At 42.3% G+C, this 16,594-nt stretch overlaps 1 protein-coding gene across 2 annotated transcripts in view; it reads left to right on the plus strand.

Moving 5' to 3' along the window:
* Nucleotides 1-16,594, plus strand: part of FHIT (fragile histidine triad diadenosine triphosphatase) — a 537,196-nt gene that overhangs the window by 440,372 nt on the left and 80,230 nt on the right. For both annotated transcript variants that reach the window (XM_065075569.1, XM_065075571.1), the window contains one exon: nt 14,064-14,132. In XM_065075569.1, the coding sequence (XP_064931641.1) occupies nt 14,064-14,132 (69 nt within the window). The remainder of the gene's footprint in view (nt 1-14,063; nt 14,133-16,594) is intronic.

Below are 16,594 nucleotides of genomic sequence, written 5' to 3' on the forward strand. Positions count from 1 at the left end.
CCAGGAGTGTTACCTTCTAGAAACCTGTCCTAAAGCAAAGATGGTGTGATGTAAAAACTGCTTAGCTCTGAGCCACAGTCTTGCAGGTGGTTTTTTGGCAGGGAGGTATAAGGCACCACTGAGATTCTGACACTGAAGAGAGTAACAAGTATTCAAGGCCTCTTAAATTCAGACCTTTGCTGCTGGTGGGCTGAGAGGAATGCAAAGACTGATCTGGGGAGTGTTCAGATTCTTGGAGGGGACAGAAAGTTTGGAGGGACCTTTGGATCAAGTTCTCCTTTATCTGACCTGATTTGCTTATTCCCAGGCAGCCCATACAACTCTCTGAACAGCCCTTGTTAGGAGCACAGGTTACACCTGCTTCACTCTGTAGAACTAGCACTTTTTTTTTTTGCTTTTAATGTGTAAGTGGCCCGAAAGTTGGAGTGACTAACTCTGCTAATTATATGAAACTCTTTAATATGATGCTGGAGGTGTTAAACAATTGTACTTGTATTAAATATGCTGTGGTTACGTAAAAATGCAGCACACAGATTGCAAGTTCAAAAATTTATCAGGCAGACTAATTATTTAAATGTGAGCTATAGGTTACATAAATAAATAGCTCTCCCTGAGTAAATGGCAAGGTGTCATGGTGTTAGCCACGTGGCTTGTAGCAGAGTAGAATTAATGTTAACACTTCTGTAGCTTTCTTTCTCTGATTAGTAATTCTTTCGATGTTGATAGATGATCTGAATTTATGAAAGTTTTGCCTGCCCTCTAGGTCTCTATTTTGTATTCCTTGTGCATTGCAGACTGCTTCTGACTCTGGCAGCGATGCTGGATACTAAACCAGCAATAGCTCAGGCTCCCTGCTCAGCTTGGGGAGGGAGGCAGATCCAAACCAAACTGGGAGCTGCCCCTGGGGCAAGATCCCTGCTCCCCTGGCCCCGTAACCCAGTCCTTCAGTTGCAGAAGCAGCCCATTTGCAATTACCAGCGTGTATTAATATGTCATAGAGCAATGATGTAGAATTGCAAATACCACAAAATAGGCAGATCACTGTGGTAATGAATAAGAAATTTGCTAGGGTGGGCTCCTTGTATTTTGCTGTTACACATAAGCTGCAGAAAAGATGCATGTGTGTTCACACAGAGGCACAAAGTGATAATATGCTATCTGCAACCTTTTAGGATGCTTTTTGAGTGCAGAGTTATGAAAGCCCAGAAAATCCTGTGTGAGAAAAGCTGTTCAAGGTAGTCAGAGAGTTTCATTAAAGTTTCTTGCTGTTATTAGTTTTAAATTCACTTATGTCTGCCTCGGTTTTGTTTCTGAAGGCACCTGCTCTGCTGGCTTTCTGGCAGCAACGCTACAGAAGGTGGAGAGTGTTAAGTGACAGGTTGCCTATTCTTCCTCAGTCCCCTGGAAGTGGATTTTTTCTCCTCTAGCCATGCTAATTTACGTTCAGCTTTCAAACAAAACTTGAGTGTGCATCCTTCCTCTCCTTCCTCATCTATCCCAATTCCCACTCCTCCTTTGGGCATCAGCCTAATCGCCTGGTTTCCCAGAAGTGAAAACCAGGTGTTTCACTTACTCTTCACTCAATGGGAAACCGTGGGCCTGATCCTGCAGCCCTCAAAGGTTGTTCTGGCAAACAGCAGGGAAGGTGCTCAGCACATTGTGGAATGTGCTCTGCCGTTTGCAGCCTGGGCACTGCTGAACTCCCCTGTAGCACTGCACCGGGACTCTTGCCCGTCCACTTCATGGTGGATTTAGGAGGAACCTGCTTTCCTGGCAGTCATTCAGCAGCAATGTCTGCGTTAGGCCCGCTGGAAGCAATTGGATCAACTCCGTTAGTGCAAGGGATTAAAAGAAGCCAGATGCTGTCTTAATGGACAAGCATAAGGCGAAGTTGCAAACTTGGCCTTTTGGGGAAATTGAAAGCAGTTTAGTTCAGGTTCAGCTTAGAGGGTTGAGAAGGAAATTGCCTATTAGTCTCAAACCAGGCTGGCAGTGCACCCACCCCGAGCTCACAGATGTTCTGTGCCTGCCAGGCAGAGCCGCGATGTCACCTGCGGTGACACGGGGACACACACTTCCCCTCGCAGCCTGGCTTAGGCTTGCAGAGCAGCACAAGCAGCAACCCAGATGCCACTGAGCTGCTGCCCCTGAGACCAGCTCTCAGACTAGTGCAAATGGGGCACGTCTGTACAATGTGCGGTCTGCTCTGTCCAAACCAGACTCTGCAGAGCTGCTGGTTGCTCCTCATCCCCCCAGCACTGCAGGGGCAGGATTTGGTCACCTTAGCAACCCCTCAGCCAGCACTTCTGGAGAACACATTGCACCAGGTTTAGGCCAACCAAATCCTTTCCCCAGCCCCCAGAGGAAGGGGAAAGAGGGAGGCAGGTTGTGAGCCTGAGTTATAAGCTGCTCTTAGCTCTGATCCCAGGACAGCGGATCAGTATGTCAAGGCTGACAATGGGACTGTGCTGTAACCCTTCACAGGTAACCTTTGTGTGCAGTGAAAACCAAGGTTGCTTTGCTGGTGCTTTCCTAGCTCAAAGAGAGGGAACAGACACTAATAGAAGCTTCAGTGCCTTCTGCTTTCATGTGTCATCTAAATTGTTTCTGTGAAATGAGCTGCTGGTGAATCATGAAAGCTGCTGTTAAGGTCCAGTTTCAAGCCTTGCATAAACTTACACTGTTTAAAATTATTTAAATTCCTTCACTACTAAATATTTCCTAGAGGCAGTTCGTTCGTTCTTTCTTTTGCTTTCTGGGCACTTTTCATATTGCCAAGGTGTTTAGCTGCAAACATGGAAGGCCATGCAAATAAGACCAAGCCAGCTGCACAGATTTTGCACTCTTTAATTAAGTTGTAGGGCTTCAAATGAATTTGGCTCCAGTTTCTGATGCTTCTATGCCCTGTATTCTGTTCCAGTGTGGGTGTTAAATCATGCAGAAATGGAGCGTGACCTAACTTTCATGTCAGTTGATCTGACAGTAGCTGGTTTTGTGTAACTAATTTAAAAAGATTGATTGTCGGTTAATTACATTAATGAACTGAACCAACATGGGCACAGACCAAGGCTCAGCAGTCTCCTAAACAGTCATTAAGAATAGACATCTATCTTTTCACCTGCTTGCACAGCCTCCTGTTGGGTGGCAGAGTGTGTGGAATTGTAATTCTGAAGGTTAAACGACTTAGGGACGTAATCACAAACTGTTCACCTCTGCTACTCTTCTGCCCATATGGCCCCGGTAGTCACAGTCAAAGTCCATTTGGACGACGTGTCTGTTGAAAGATCTCCAGGACAGCAAGTCTTGTGGTTTCAGCTGGGTTCCTGGCAAACGCCAGTGTTTATTACAAATCCACAAAAGTTCCCTGGTTGAAAGGATTTTGGGGATTTAAACAATTTTGAAAGAGCAACTTTCCCAATTAGGGTAATTCATGCTTACCAAGGTGAAAGTGTACTAAGCAGAACAGTTTGCTCTTTTCTCTAGCCAGCTCATGAATATGAAGAAAGATTGATTCAATAATACATTTCTGTAATTAAATTGGTAACTTAAAATGACAGAGTTCCTGTTTTAGCAGTCAATGGAAGATGCATTTCTGTGTGTTTATCAGTGCTGGCCTTGTAGCCATTCACCACACTTAGGTGGGAGATGTGCAGATGTTGCATGCCGTGCAAGGGCTTACAAAAGAAGTACTTTAAGAGGTTAATAAAAGGCTTGAGACAAGGACGTTGGTAAATTCTCTAACTTGATTTCAAAATATTACACAGTGAATAAAGACTGTGGAATGCATTATTATTTCTTTCTAATTTTGAAGTTTGGGGACCTATTACTGTTTATCCTTTGCCATTATTAGCACATTTACTTGCTAGATTTCTACAAGTCATGAAGGACTTAGCCTCAAGTTAGTAAGTGTGGCCACTGGCTTGAGCAGAAAGGGAAGTAACGCAGGGTTGCATATTATGAAAAATGGCAAGAGAAATTCTGGTTACTTGGGAAATCAACAATGAAAGTACATTTGTCCTGGTAGCCTAGGAGAAGTTATTAGCTTGTATAGGTAGTTGTCAAAACCTTCAAAGGCAACATGTGTTGGTGCTGACGCTGTGTCGTTCTGCAAGGCCTGATCACATAGCTGCTGAGACTGAGTCGTCCTTGCAGGCATTTCAGTCACCTTTGGGTGATGTCCTAGGTGACCTATGAAGTTTGGTTTTCAAGGAGGCTGTTTACTTCCACAAAATCATTTTGTATCTGAAATTCAGGACTGTGTGTGGGAAGTAAGTCAAAGAAAAATAGGATTGACCAACAGTCATATAGTCCATGTGAAAAAAATGATCTTTGTTGATTCTCAGCTCCCTCACTGTATATGGCATCAAAATGATTTTAAATGACAAGGGAGGACACTTACTCCTGTGGGTTGGTTTTATGGGGACTGGTCCTGTTTCCCCACCACCCCAGAGACTTTGGTGGACTGTTGAGGGATGAGCAGCTGCATAAGGGATTTCAGGCTTTGGGTCATGACAGCTTAAAAATACTTTAAATGTGAGGTGAAGAAGTTGTGGAATGACACATATGCAAATGGTGTTTAATTATGGTTTTATCTAAGATCTTCTGTTTCAAGCTAATTGAAAGACAGAGGCCACTGCTGCAGGAGGAAAATATGAAAAGAAAACTATACTGAAACATAAAAGTGTTTCTGATCAAGTAAAATTCTGTTTCTGTTGAATGTTTTATTTTGTTCCAGTCACATAAATTACCATCTTTGAAATACTAAAACTCCCACAATCAGCTTTTTATAACAGAAAATAATTTACATTTAAAAGGTTTAACTGAAGCAGCTAAACCTCAGAGATGAATGTGCACATTTGGCAATAAAACAGAAAAACAGCCCACGTTTTGGAACCCATAAGCTGCTATATATAATTTTAATATTATAAATAACTAAATAGTCTAGTGAGTGCTATAGGTATGCATGAAGATATTTGCTAGTTCTTGGGAAATGTATCCTTAAGGGTATAAAATGCCTCAGTACTGACACACAGCCTTGGAAATATCCCTTAGCACTGATAGATACTGCAATGGAAAGCAGCGTGGCTTGAATGCATTTCGTCCTCTACAGGAAGATATGAGGCTTGTTCACGTTGCCATTGTCGTAGAACTCTTCTTTCTCCTTGCAGTAGCACTTCTCTTCCATCTTTAATGAAAGAGGAGACAGGGACAGTATTTTAATTGTGTCCTTATCATCATGCTAGAAGTTGTTGCAACAGTTGTGTAAAAAGGCAATAACCACAAAAATTAGGATGATTTCCCTCTCAGAATAAGAGTAACTGGTATGTAAGGCTTGGCTTCCCCCTGCCACATCCATTCCTGATTTATGGTCTCTCATTTTCCTCTAATTCCCTACCCCCTGCATTAAAGGGGGAGTGGGCCATTGCTGCTGGAATGCTCTCATTCCCTGCTAGTGGGGAGAAGATATATTTCATTTTTATATTTTCCTCAAATGTACTCAGACACATGGAAGAAATATCTTACAGGTGTTTGTATCATTGCAGATACTCCAGAGAATTGAAAACCCTCTGTATTTACAAGAATAATCTTGCCCTCAACCTCCGTGGTGCCGAGTCGTGCCGTTATTGGAGTCAGTGAGAAAATGGGTGGAAGTTTCAGCGACATGGGGATGAGACCCTGGGTGTTAATCATGGAGCTGCAGAGCCGATGTTGTGGGAGAAGCTGTACACAATTTCATACGTAACAGCGCTCTGTGCTCTCCGAGGCAGCCGGACCTTTCTTGACATTCTTGCCTGGGGGAGTTTGATCCTTACTCTTATTAATATCAGAAAGTAAATTAGCATTATATTTCCCTTCATAACAGACCTTTTAGGGGTCTCCCATCCTTTTCATTTAGATGGGGTCTCTGAGGGAAAAACTCAGTAATAACACACTGGTGTGATAATTAGTAAGCACACACTACATAATTACAATGTTAGCATCTCAGGGGGGAAATGCAAGCCTGTGCTGTCCCTTTAACAGGACAATTTGATAATCCTCTTAGCATTTTCTCTTTTGGTTGATAATATTTCACAAAATTTTACTTTGTAAAATATTCCTAAAGGGAGGCTTAAGCAATAATGCACAGATTATGGAAATGACTCTCATTAAATATAGGGAGAGACTTCAGCAAAGCCATGAACTGCTTCAAAACGTGTAACCCCCATTAGGAGCTTCATTTAAATGTTTATTCACAGAGCAGTAAATGTTTATTATAGAACATTTTATTGAAACATAAATTAGAGAACCCTAATTATACGTATCATAAGTGTTAAAACAATATGCATTTATCAAGACTTAACTAAAGATCAGAGGTGAGGGGAAATGCAATTGCACTTTCATTTGCAACTCAGCAATGCCAAATTTGCACAAAAATACCTGGGCAAAGTGACCCGGAGGGAAGGCAAAGGCACAGGACCTCAAGGCAGGTGTTCTTCAGTTGTCCCTAAATCGGCAGCACCTTCCTGAGCAGCTTCAGAGGCACCTTTGTTGGTTTGTGCATCAGCCTTAACATCTGTGATGTTAATCTGTGATACTTTATACAGGGGCTGCAAGGATTTAGGGTTGTTTTTGCAGTTCTTTGGTATTCAAGGGGTAGAAGATTCTGTGCAGGTCTCACAGTGTTGCAGTTGTAGAGTTGCTGACATATAATCCAGGAAACATGGAGCAGCAGTTTCCTCATCAAGGTCCTTGCTTGGACCAAGGTGGTGTTCTTCCTACTAATTCACACATAGTGGTTGATGCTCCTGCAGTTCTCCTGTCCCATCCACTGTGGGTGCTGGGGGGATGCAGCACTGGATCATGGCAGATCAGAGGAGCTGGCAATGGTCCTTGGCCTGACCTTCCTACCACCATGTGTTCACCTTCATTCCTAGAGTTGCAGACCAGGTCAGAGGCCTGGAAATACCAGTTCAGAAGCACCATCCCACCGTTATTTCTGTTTAGTTTATTCATTTGCTGCCTTTCAGAGGATCTCGTGGGAGATATCCAACTTACAGTTGGATCACCACTTCCAATAAACAGGCTAATTACCCTCATTATTGTGCCAGTTTTCTGGGGTTTCAGGCTGAGGAGGAGAGGTTGGCAGTTCTCTTGTAAATGCTGAAGTTGCCTTCAGCTGTGGAAGTTAGAACTGCAGCTCTCAAGTGGGTTTAAAAATCTTTCTGTGCATGTTTTCGTTAGGTCGACATCTCTCTTCTAGCTCATCCACATCTCATTTCTTTAAAACTTTATATCAGTTGCCAGATACATTATTTATTGAGGATGCTGAATCTGCGCATTTCTCCATGTACGTGTTTGAAGATGTACTCTGCTGCATTTCCCCTACTTGGTTTGGTTTCTGACATATTTGCAAATTCTCTCCATTTTTTTGCTTTCTGAAGTATCTGTTCTCTGTGCTGAGCAAGAAGCTTGATACTCACTTTTCCAGAGGCAACTCCATGGCATAAACATTGATAGAGATCATGGCAAAGCTTTTTTTTTTTCCCTCCTAAAGGTATGTGTACAGTGCGGTGCCCTGCAGACATACACAAATGGGGTGTGATAGGGTCCTCATGGTAGCATCTGGATAGCCTATATGGCCTCCGCTCCCAGAACTTGTTCCCCTGTTTGTTCTCTCTTTGCACCCTCTTTCTCCACAATGTTTGTAATTCACAAACTAAAAATTAAACCACCATCTCCATTCTAGTGGTAGCTCCCACCCTTCCTGTTCTCTGGTGGCTCTTCCAGTCCATTCCCACCTGTGTCTCTGATGTTTCCTTGGCTGTCACCTTGGGCATTCTGAGACAGGTGTGGATTTCCCTGTCCTTCCCTTCCAAAGCATCCCCCCAGCCCCCTGCACGTACTGCTCTCGAGTTGGGCAGTCTGTGACACTCCTTTCCATCTGTATCACATCCTTTCTCAGAACGGTAGAAAAGAAAGCTCCAGGTTTGTGTTTTAATAAAGCAGAGCCAAAGCAAAGGTGTTACAAGAGCACCTTAGTCTGTGCAGCCTTCCTGGGTCTGGAGCAACCCTTACCCCACAACGCCAGAGCTGCTGCCTGGGTGCTGAGTGCCTGCATCTGTACAGCCTCCTGTGTGAGGTTTTAGTGAAGCTGGAAAGGCAAGTGCTGATTCCTAGAAATGGGGCATTTTTGTAGGAAAGGAGTTTTTTCAGGTCGTTTCCTGCCATGTTTTAATATTTTATAAAAATTAGGTCTTGTAAAGTGGTCTGTCTTTGTGTAATGTATAACTCCTGAAAGCGTGGAGAAAAAAATGTTGGCAATAATTTTAAAGTCTGTGAAAACTGAGTATTTTAATTGACCGAAACTCTTTTATTTCCTGATGTTGGATAGGACTTTGTTTTTTTTTTTTTAATTTATTTCTCCATCCCAGCCTAAGTCAGCACTAGGAAAAATGTCAAGCACTCCTGAACTCTTACTGAGCAGAAATTGCTTTCTCATGAGCATGTCTTTGCCAGGGCCTGCTAGGCAAATGCCCTGGAAATTGGGTTTCAATGCCTTGAAAGAACGATTATATTGAATGTAGAGGTGTCTGGGTAATGCGATGTATTTTCGGGGCAGCAGAGGGAGTGCTTTCTGTTAATGAGCTATGGATATACAGGCAGGGCTTTCCACGGAATAATTTTGTAACAGGGATAATTGAGCAGTTAATCAAGAATAGCAAACAAGGGCTCCATGGAAGCCCAGTTTGTGGAGAGCACAAAATTGCCCTATTTTTCATGTGGCTATCTCAGTATTATGGTGGATTTTCTTTATCACCTGCTAACAGTCTTACTTGGAGAATGGTTATTAGTTTGGAATTTCTACAGTTAATCTGGTAGTTTAGAAGAAGCATTATCACAGCCTCCTATAAGAAGCACCTCGCTCTGTAATGGACAGAGACTTTGCAGCAAACAAGGCGTTATCTGCAAACCACCATCCTTTTTCCCAGTGAACTGGCCGATGGGCATCTCCTGGCCTTGCTGCCCACAAATGCTAATGCCCTTCCTGCCCTTCCACCTGCCTGAACACAACAGTGACAGGGACACTGGGATTTACTCTTCCTGGCCCTGATGTCCCTCCATGCCCCACGTCATGGCCTTTCCTGCTCTTGCTGCACCACGAGGACATGGAAGCCTGTGGCTGCAAAGCTTTGTGTCTGTAGAAAGAATGAGAAGTAACAAGGGAAAGGATTAAGCTGCTGAAAGGCGTCTGTTTTGCACAGCTCAGCCACGTTCTGCCCTTGCAGGTGTGGGAGGAACAGCCCTTGCTCTGCCAACTTTTGACACTTGCCTGGTCCTCAAGGTTGCATGACCCACCACCAGTTTTTATGTATTCATCCTATAGCAACATTTATTGCTAATAGACCCTGGGTGCATGCTGAGGAGCTCTTATATAGGCTATTATCTCCCTTTCTGTTGGAAGCTGAGCTTTGTTGCTCTGCTAACCAGCACAGCAGCTGAGCGAACACAACATAATGTTCATGAATTATTGCAGGCAACGTCCATGTCCTCCCCAGTGGTGTGTGGCAGGGTCATCTGCTCTTCACTATTCTGGTCTACCTAGGAAAACTCTTTCAGTGTCTATTTTTGCCTAGTATTTTCACTTTACATCCAGTGCAGTGGTGACACATTGGTTATTCGACCATAATTCAGTATATAAAACCAGCCGTAACTAGGAACATTGCTTTCTGCTTGGCCTTGAGTGCTGAAGCAAAACTCACCTGACCTGAAAGGGTGTTTTTCCAACAAAACAGGCTCCAGCTTTTTTGGCTGAGACTTTTGTGAGCATTTTGCAGCCCGGGTTCACTGGAAATTGGATTTAGATGTATAAATGCCTCTGTTGCTGCCAGATTTCAGCAGGGATGGGATGAGCGTGCTCCAGAGCGACCATCAGCAGCCCCACACTCCCAAAGTTGTGGTGGGAACACCGCGGGGCTTGGTGGAGGAGGTCAGAGATGGCACATACTGGCTCTGCTTCATTTTTTCCTCATGCCACTATAGATTTGTTCCTTGCAGTATGTTTTCCAATTCTCTTGCCGTTCTGGGCATAAATCTCTCAGAAAAACTTCTGTTAAGAATGATTTTGCATCACTTGATAATTCTTATCATTAGGAGTTTCTCGAACTGAGATTTCATTTATAACGTGGTAGGCATGGTGAAGACACAGGGAGCTACAGTCCCAGCCCTACAAAACTGTCAGTCCAAGAATTTTAAATTTGAAGGTGCTATAAAATTCAGCTCCAACATTCTCCTTCCAGCTGCTACTGCCCTGGACATCCCCAGCAGGAAACTTTGTGCCCTGTGTCAAAAGCAACAGATGGGGCTCAGTCATCTTTGACCCACATGGGGACATGTTGCTGTGTCCCTGTGTTGTCATATCCAGCGTGTCCATCTCCTGTGATCACATGGAGCTTTCTCCATCAGTGTCTGGCAAGAGGAGGGAATGGTAGTTACACTCTAAGCAATGAAAATGTCTGTCTGCGTTTTTTTTCTACTCTGATGCAGGTGATATAGATTGGTCCGTTAATGTAAATGTCTTGGCTGTTGTATGTTGCTTTTCTTGCTTATTAATCAAAACAACGCAAAATGAGGGGAAAAAATGAAATACAATCAACAGTGATTGAGTAGAACCTGCTGGAATGTGATGGGACTGTCTGCCACCCACCAGACATGAGGATACCCACAATAACCGAGGAAAAAGTTGAAACTCTTTGACATTTTGTGAACATGTTGTTTGGATTTTTTTTTCCTCTAAGCAGTGTTTTGAAAGAAGATTTGCCTAAATCTGTTTGTTTGGTTAAAAAAGGAAGTGCAGACAAATGTTTTGTCTGTATCTACTGACACATTTCAGTCAACTGCAACTGTCTTTTTGTGAACTGCAGTTATTTGTTTTGCATGGAAAACAAAAAGGACGCAAGAAACTTGAATTTGTGGGCACCTCAAAGTTATTTCTGCTGCTTCCAGTTGGGGAGACCTCCCTGTAGCAGCAGATGCAAAACAGAGGGACATACATGTAATATCTGGGATGTAAATACTCCCACTGAACCAATTCACAGGTTGGAAATTGAGCTGGTGCTTAAGTGCCTTGGTGGATTGAGGCTTTAGGAATAACAAATAATACTAAGGAGCAAAAATGATCAGTTAAAAAACTCCTAATGAATCCAAATGCCAGCATCCCCAAGTCGGGAGGGCCAAAAGCTGAAAGGCTGATTAGAGAAGGTGTGAAATCCCCTGTTTGGTGTGGCAGCCACTGCTCTTTGCTGCTTCCATCTCCCTGTGTTTTCTTGGTTAAGCTGAAGAGAAGGAAACAACTTGAGTCACTACTGCCATTCCTTTTCATTTCTATTACACAAACCATAGGGAGAATACAGATATTTATTTACGTTCCATGCATGGAATTTAAAAATAAAAATTGGGATGTCTAGCAAAAAAATTATTCTCTTTTAAATTGACTGTAACCTCAAACCTTGGAAATACTCATTTGTTTTCCGATACGGTTGACAGATTTTGCTATGCAGCCTGGCATTGTGCTAGAACATAATGCATATAGTAAAGGTGAGTAACCCCTGAGAACGGCCCCACTGATGCCAAGTGGCCCATATGCTGTCATAAACAATTTTTTTTTCCTTTTTTTTATTTTCATGCCGATCGCAAGAGCCCGTGTTAGGTAGAAGGTCCCATGTGAGGCTCATTCATTACCTGCTGTGCTGGTCTGTGCATCTGCAGTGCAGCGTCTCTGCACGGAGCTTTGGGCTCCATCCCTGTGTGCTGTCTGATGTTCCAAATTGTCTGTCTGGGTATCCAGATTGTCTCCCGTGCCCATCCCGGCACATACTGCTGCAGAGATAAAAATTACTCTTAAAGGCAGCTGAACTTTTGGGAGGATAGCTGATGCATATTGATAGCTGATATGAGACTGTATATATATCATCAAGAGAAATTCCTGAAAATTGATATTTATAGCAAAACTGTCAATCCTTGTAGCAGAAGAGGAAGAAACTGATGGGCAGATTCTTCTCTATTTTTATGAATAAATTTACAATCAAACAACAGGTGTGATGCACTAGTGAAATTTTACAGCGCTACTGCAAACTTTAATCTTCTGTTTTATTTTTCTTGAAAGTCTGTCCAAAAGCAAAATCTCAGGCCTAGGGCTACTGAAGACCATCTTTAAAGTTGCCTTGTGATTTTGAGCAATACATCATGAGAGCAGTGATGTTCAGATGATACATGGCACTAATACATCAGAAGAACACTATCGCTCTCATGATATATTAGTATAATACACTATCAGAACACTATCACTAATGTATTACTCAAAACCACAGTTTTTAACCCTCAAGAATCATCCTCATCTCTAGGCTGAATACACTGGATGCTGTTGATAATTATAAGAATAAGCAATCACATATTCAATTTCTCTAGGGTAAGCTAAGGGAAAAAAAAATGAGTGGTATTTAGAACATTTCATTAACTGAAATAACCTTGTGATTTCATTTTATTCACTGAGCAAATGTTTTTATAGATTGAAGTTAATGTAAGTGTGTTTGAATTTTCTTACCATAGCCTAAGAAAGTCTTTTTTGATTTTGGATTTCACTGTAGACTTGTGCCAAGTTTTGAGGATGTTTCAGTGAGATGCATGAATTTCAGCTGATTTCCACCTCGTCAGTTTGAGTCAGGAACAAGCTCTCTAAGTTCTGTGTAAAACATTGGCTGCTGTTTCTGATGCATTAAGAATAAAAGGATTTAGGCACCATCTAAAAAGATCTGGAGGTGCATAAATGTGATCCGTTACTCAAATTATTTGCTGCTTCTCTTCACTGAGGTGGTACATTTTTTTTCCTGAAGAATTATTCTCAGTCGTGTGTTGGATTTGTTTTGGTTTGGTGGGGTTTTTTGGGTTTTTGTTGTTTGGTGGTGAGGTTTTTTTGTTGTGTTTTTGTTTTTTCCCCAAAAGAGAAAGTTGAAAAGATAAAAGAATGCTTTGCAATGTTGTAGCTGAACTTACTGCAGAAAAGCAGATAGCTGAGCGTTTGATTTCCTAGTAGAGTTTGAGTCATGAGAATCTTGAATTACCTTTCCTATATGGTATGATGAGACTGTCATAATCTCTTAAAAAGAACAAAAAAAAAAGTAGTAACAGTAATGATACAACATCAAGTTGGCAAGGCGGCAAGTCATGTATTTATTTGTCCATCTTTTTACTCCTTTTCCCCATATCTGACAAATGACAAAATTACATTGTCCCTTACCTCCCCCACAAAGCCCAAGGCTGCCTGTGCAGCTCCTGGTCCTTAGCTCTGCTACCCAGGTGATGGTCCTGCCACCAGGAGAGCGATGCTCCTGCTTGAGGCTCTGCAAAACCAGGCTCGTAATTCTTGCGTCTCACAGGGTTGGGGACACTGGGTGTGCTGGAGCCCGTGTCCCTGCAGGTGTCTGCCCCCAGCGCACACAGCACATACCGCTGGGGGCTTCAGTCTGTTGTATTCAGGCAAAAACCTGGGAGGAAAAGCAAAATGGTAGTCTTTTTAATCTTGCAAAAGGCATTGTGTTAGCTGTGCTGAACAGCCTGATGTGTGTCCTCGTCTCACAGCCTTTCTGCCTGTGTGGTCTCTTCGTGTCCCATCAGTTCCTCAGGACTGAGCCCAGGGCTGCCCACACCTGCTGTGGCTGTGTCCCGTCACTGGCACCTTCTGTTCTTCTCAGTTTGGAGGTCACAACACGCAGCTCCGAAGTACATTGTCATTTCAAAGCTATGGCTAAATACATCGCTGACTGGCGAATAATTCCACAGAGACCCTGAACTTCCAGGCATTTCACGCTGAAGCTCATACAATACAGCAGAGCTGCTCTCTTGTGTTTTTCATCTTTTGTATTCTCCAAAGAGTTGAGATACAGTTATGGAACAGGTTAATGTTTTCCTCTGAAAATAATGCTGTGGGAGCCCGTGCATGGTTACTTGTATGTGTGGAGAATAATGCTGATAATCCAGAAAAAAATCATGGGCTTGATAATCACCATTATTTTGTTTCATGTTTTCAGCATGTTCATGTCCACATCCTTCCAAGGAGGGCTGGAGACTTCAGCAGGAATGATGATGTCTACGAGGAGGTAAGGGCTGCACTCCATTTCTTGTTCAGAGTTGGTTTTGCTGTTATAAAATCACCTTGATATAGGCCCTGTCTTGAATGGAGGTAGTTAATGGGATCTCTGCATTATATTGGTTGCAAAGAGCCTGTGATGGAGCCAGGATGGAATGGGGGTTTCCCTGTGAGCTCTGGGTCAAGCTGTGGTCACACAGGGTTCCAAGAGAGGATGCAGTCGATGTCTTTGGTACTTCAGTCTGTCGCTGCACACAGAGCGAGGTGACATCTCTACCAATAGTTGTGTTCTCTTATTTTGAGGGCACGGGGGAAAAGGGTGACCACACGGTTAGCGTGGCAAGCAGGGAGCGTGTTCTACCCCAGCTGTCAGCCTGGGGTGCCAAACCTCCCCCTTCCAGACAGGGAAAACACAGGTGGCTCGTTACCGCTCAATAATCACAAATTGCCTTCTGCCCTGCTTTTTGTAGGGCTCTGCTCCGGCTCTGAACAAATCACATTGCAGCCCCAAAACTAAAAATCTAAGTACAGCTATGCATATACATGTAATTGCTCTTTAATTTACATTGTAATATACGCATGTGTGCAGATTGTACGGCAGAACTGGGGACATAAGCTGTTGCAGTGTGACTGACTGGTTTCTGTTCAGATGAACAATGGTACTGGCATTAACAAAAAGTTTTCCCCAGCTTGACAGCTGTCACAATGAGTTAATGAAAAATTCGCACTATTGTTAGATTTACGGATGGTTCTTCGTGGTTTGGTAGGATCCTCTATCTCAAATATGTCATCTCCTCCTCTTTTTGAAAGTAATTAATATAAACTTGTTCAGTGCCACTGTAATATAATCTGCTTGAAAGAGAATTCATGACATATTGTGCTTCTGTATTTTTTCTTTGTGATATATACATGATGACAACTCCTTACTTGCAAAAAAATAGTGTATTTTGAAGTTTTCTAGTGACTTAACTATGCAAAAGTGGTGAAAAAAGTTTATTATTGACCAGTTACATGACAGGTAGAGACTGAGAGTCCCACTAATGAAGGTAAAAACCTTATAATGAGACTGCTGAGCAAGGAGATCAAATGTAAATACATGATGGCCATGGTATGCGCTGCTGTAATTGAAAGCAGTTAAGTGAGGCAACTTGGAAGTTAACATTTTTTACTTTTCAAATGTGCTAAGTAGTTCTAGATGCTGCACCAAGCCACAAACTCTGTTTCCATTTTTAATGTATTTACAATGCCATTTTATTCTCTTTTTTTTAGCACATCTGTTTCTCCCTTGTTATATGTAAATACAAACAGGCAAAACTCTGTTAATGAACTAGACTACACATTTAGTCTTGTTAAATGCAAAAGGATGGCAAATTGGAGAAAAATATTTTCATCTTGTCATTTTCAGTTATAGCAATTGTAGGTGTTGCTTGTAGCAGACATAGAAAACAAAAATATTTAGGCACAGATGTGATAATTTATCTTTTAGCAGAAGAATGTATAGCCTCAGCATCTACCCAGCTATTCTTGCATACCACAGAGCTAATGTGCTTTTGTACACACTGTAGCTGAACAAAGGTTTCATTTCTTAGAATGACAAGGAAAAAAAGAACACATTTGGTGTTATAAAAAGTTTGATACAAAGTTCTTTTGCTGGCTGGATTGGAGGATGGTGGGGCTTAAGCAATATGCTAAGTGAATAAATTTATTTTGAAAAATACAAAATGGACTAGTTATTGAAAATGCAGCTGATTTTGGAAATCATTTGGAGGCTATGTCAGTAAGGCAAAATCTTGTGATATAATGCATCTCTGTGTTGTACCAACAAGACATATCCCTGTGTCAAGAAGAGCTTTTAAAATATTTAGGAAGATATGTAGATCATGGTGGGGACACAAGCTGAAAATCTAGGAGGGACAGAGTACCATTAGGTGCGATGTAGGTGCTGCAGAGAGTATTAAATCCATAATCCATTAAATTTGCACTTAAGACAATCCAAAACATGTTTATAAATGATGCTTCATTTCCATATGTTTGAGCGATAGATGGAGTTGTAGTTTAGGCAGCAAAGACCACCTTCCAAAATCATCCCAACAGCCTTTTCCTTGCAGTATGTGACGTGGGGGGTGATGAGCCTCCCTTAAGCAATTTGTGTAATTGTAAAGTACACCCAGGCTAAATTTTGCATAATATGGTGCCTGTTTAACTACCGCAGCTAAAGGCTTTAGAGCTATTGGGCACAATTTTCACAGATTCTGGATCTCAGCTCTAGTTCAACACATCTATTGCAACCCCCTATCTATCCGTAAATGCCTTTGAGCTCTCCAAGCTCTGCAGATGTCATCTGTGTATGCTCAGCAGATTGCTGACAAATCCCATTGCTCTCAGAGTGTTTGACAGCGAAAGGAATGCCCAGATGTTGAGACATCAGTCCTCTTAGGAGACTTCTAGAGTTGAGACAGATAGAAAATACTT

Source organism: Columba livia, chromosome 10 (genome assembly GCF_036013475.1).
Source record: "Columba livia isolate bColLiv1 breed racing homer chromosome 10, bColLiv1.pat.W.v2, whole genome shotgun sequence".
NCBI lineage: Eukaryota > Metazoa > Chordata > Aves > Columbiformes > Columbidae > Columba > Columba livia.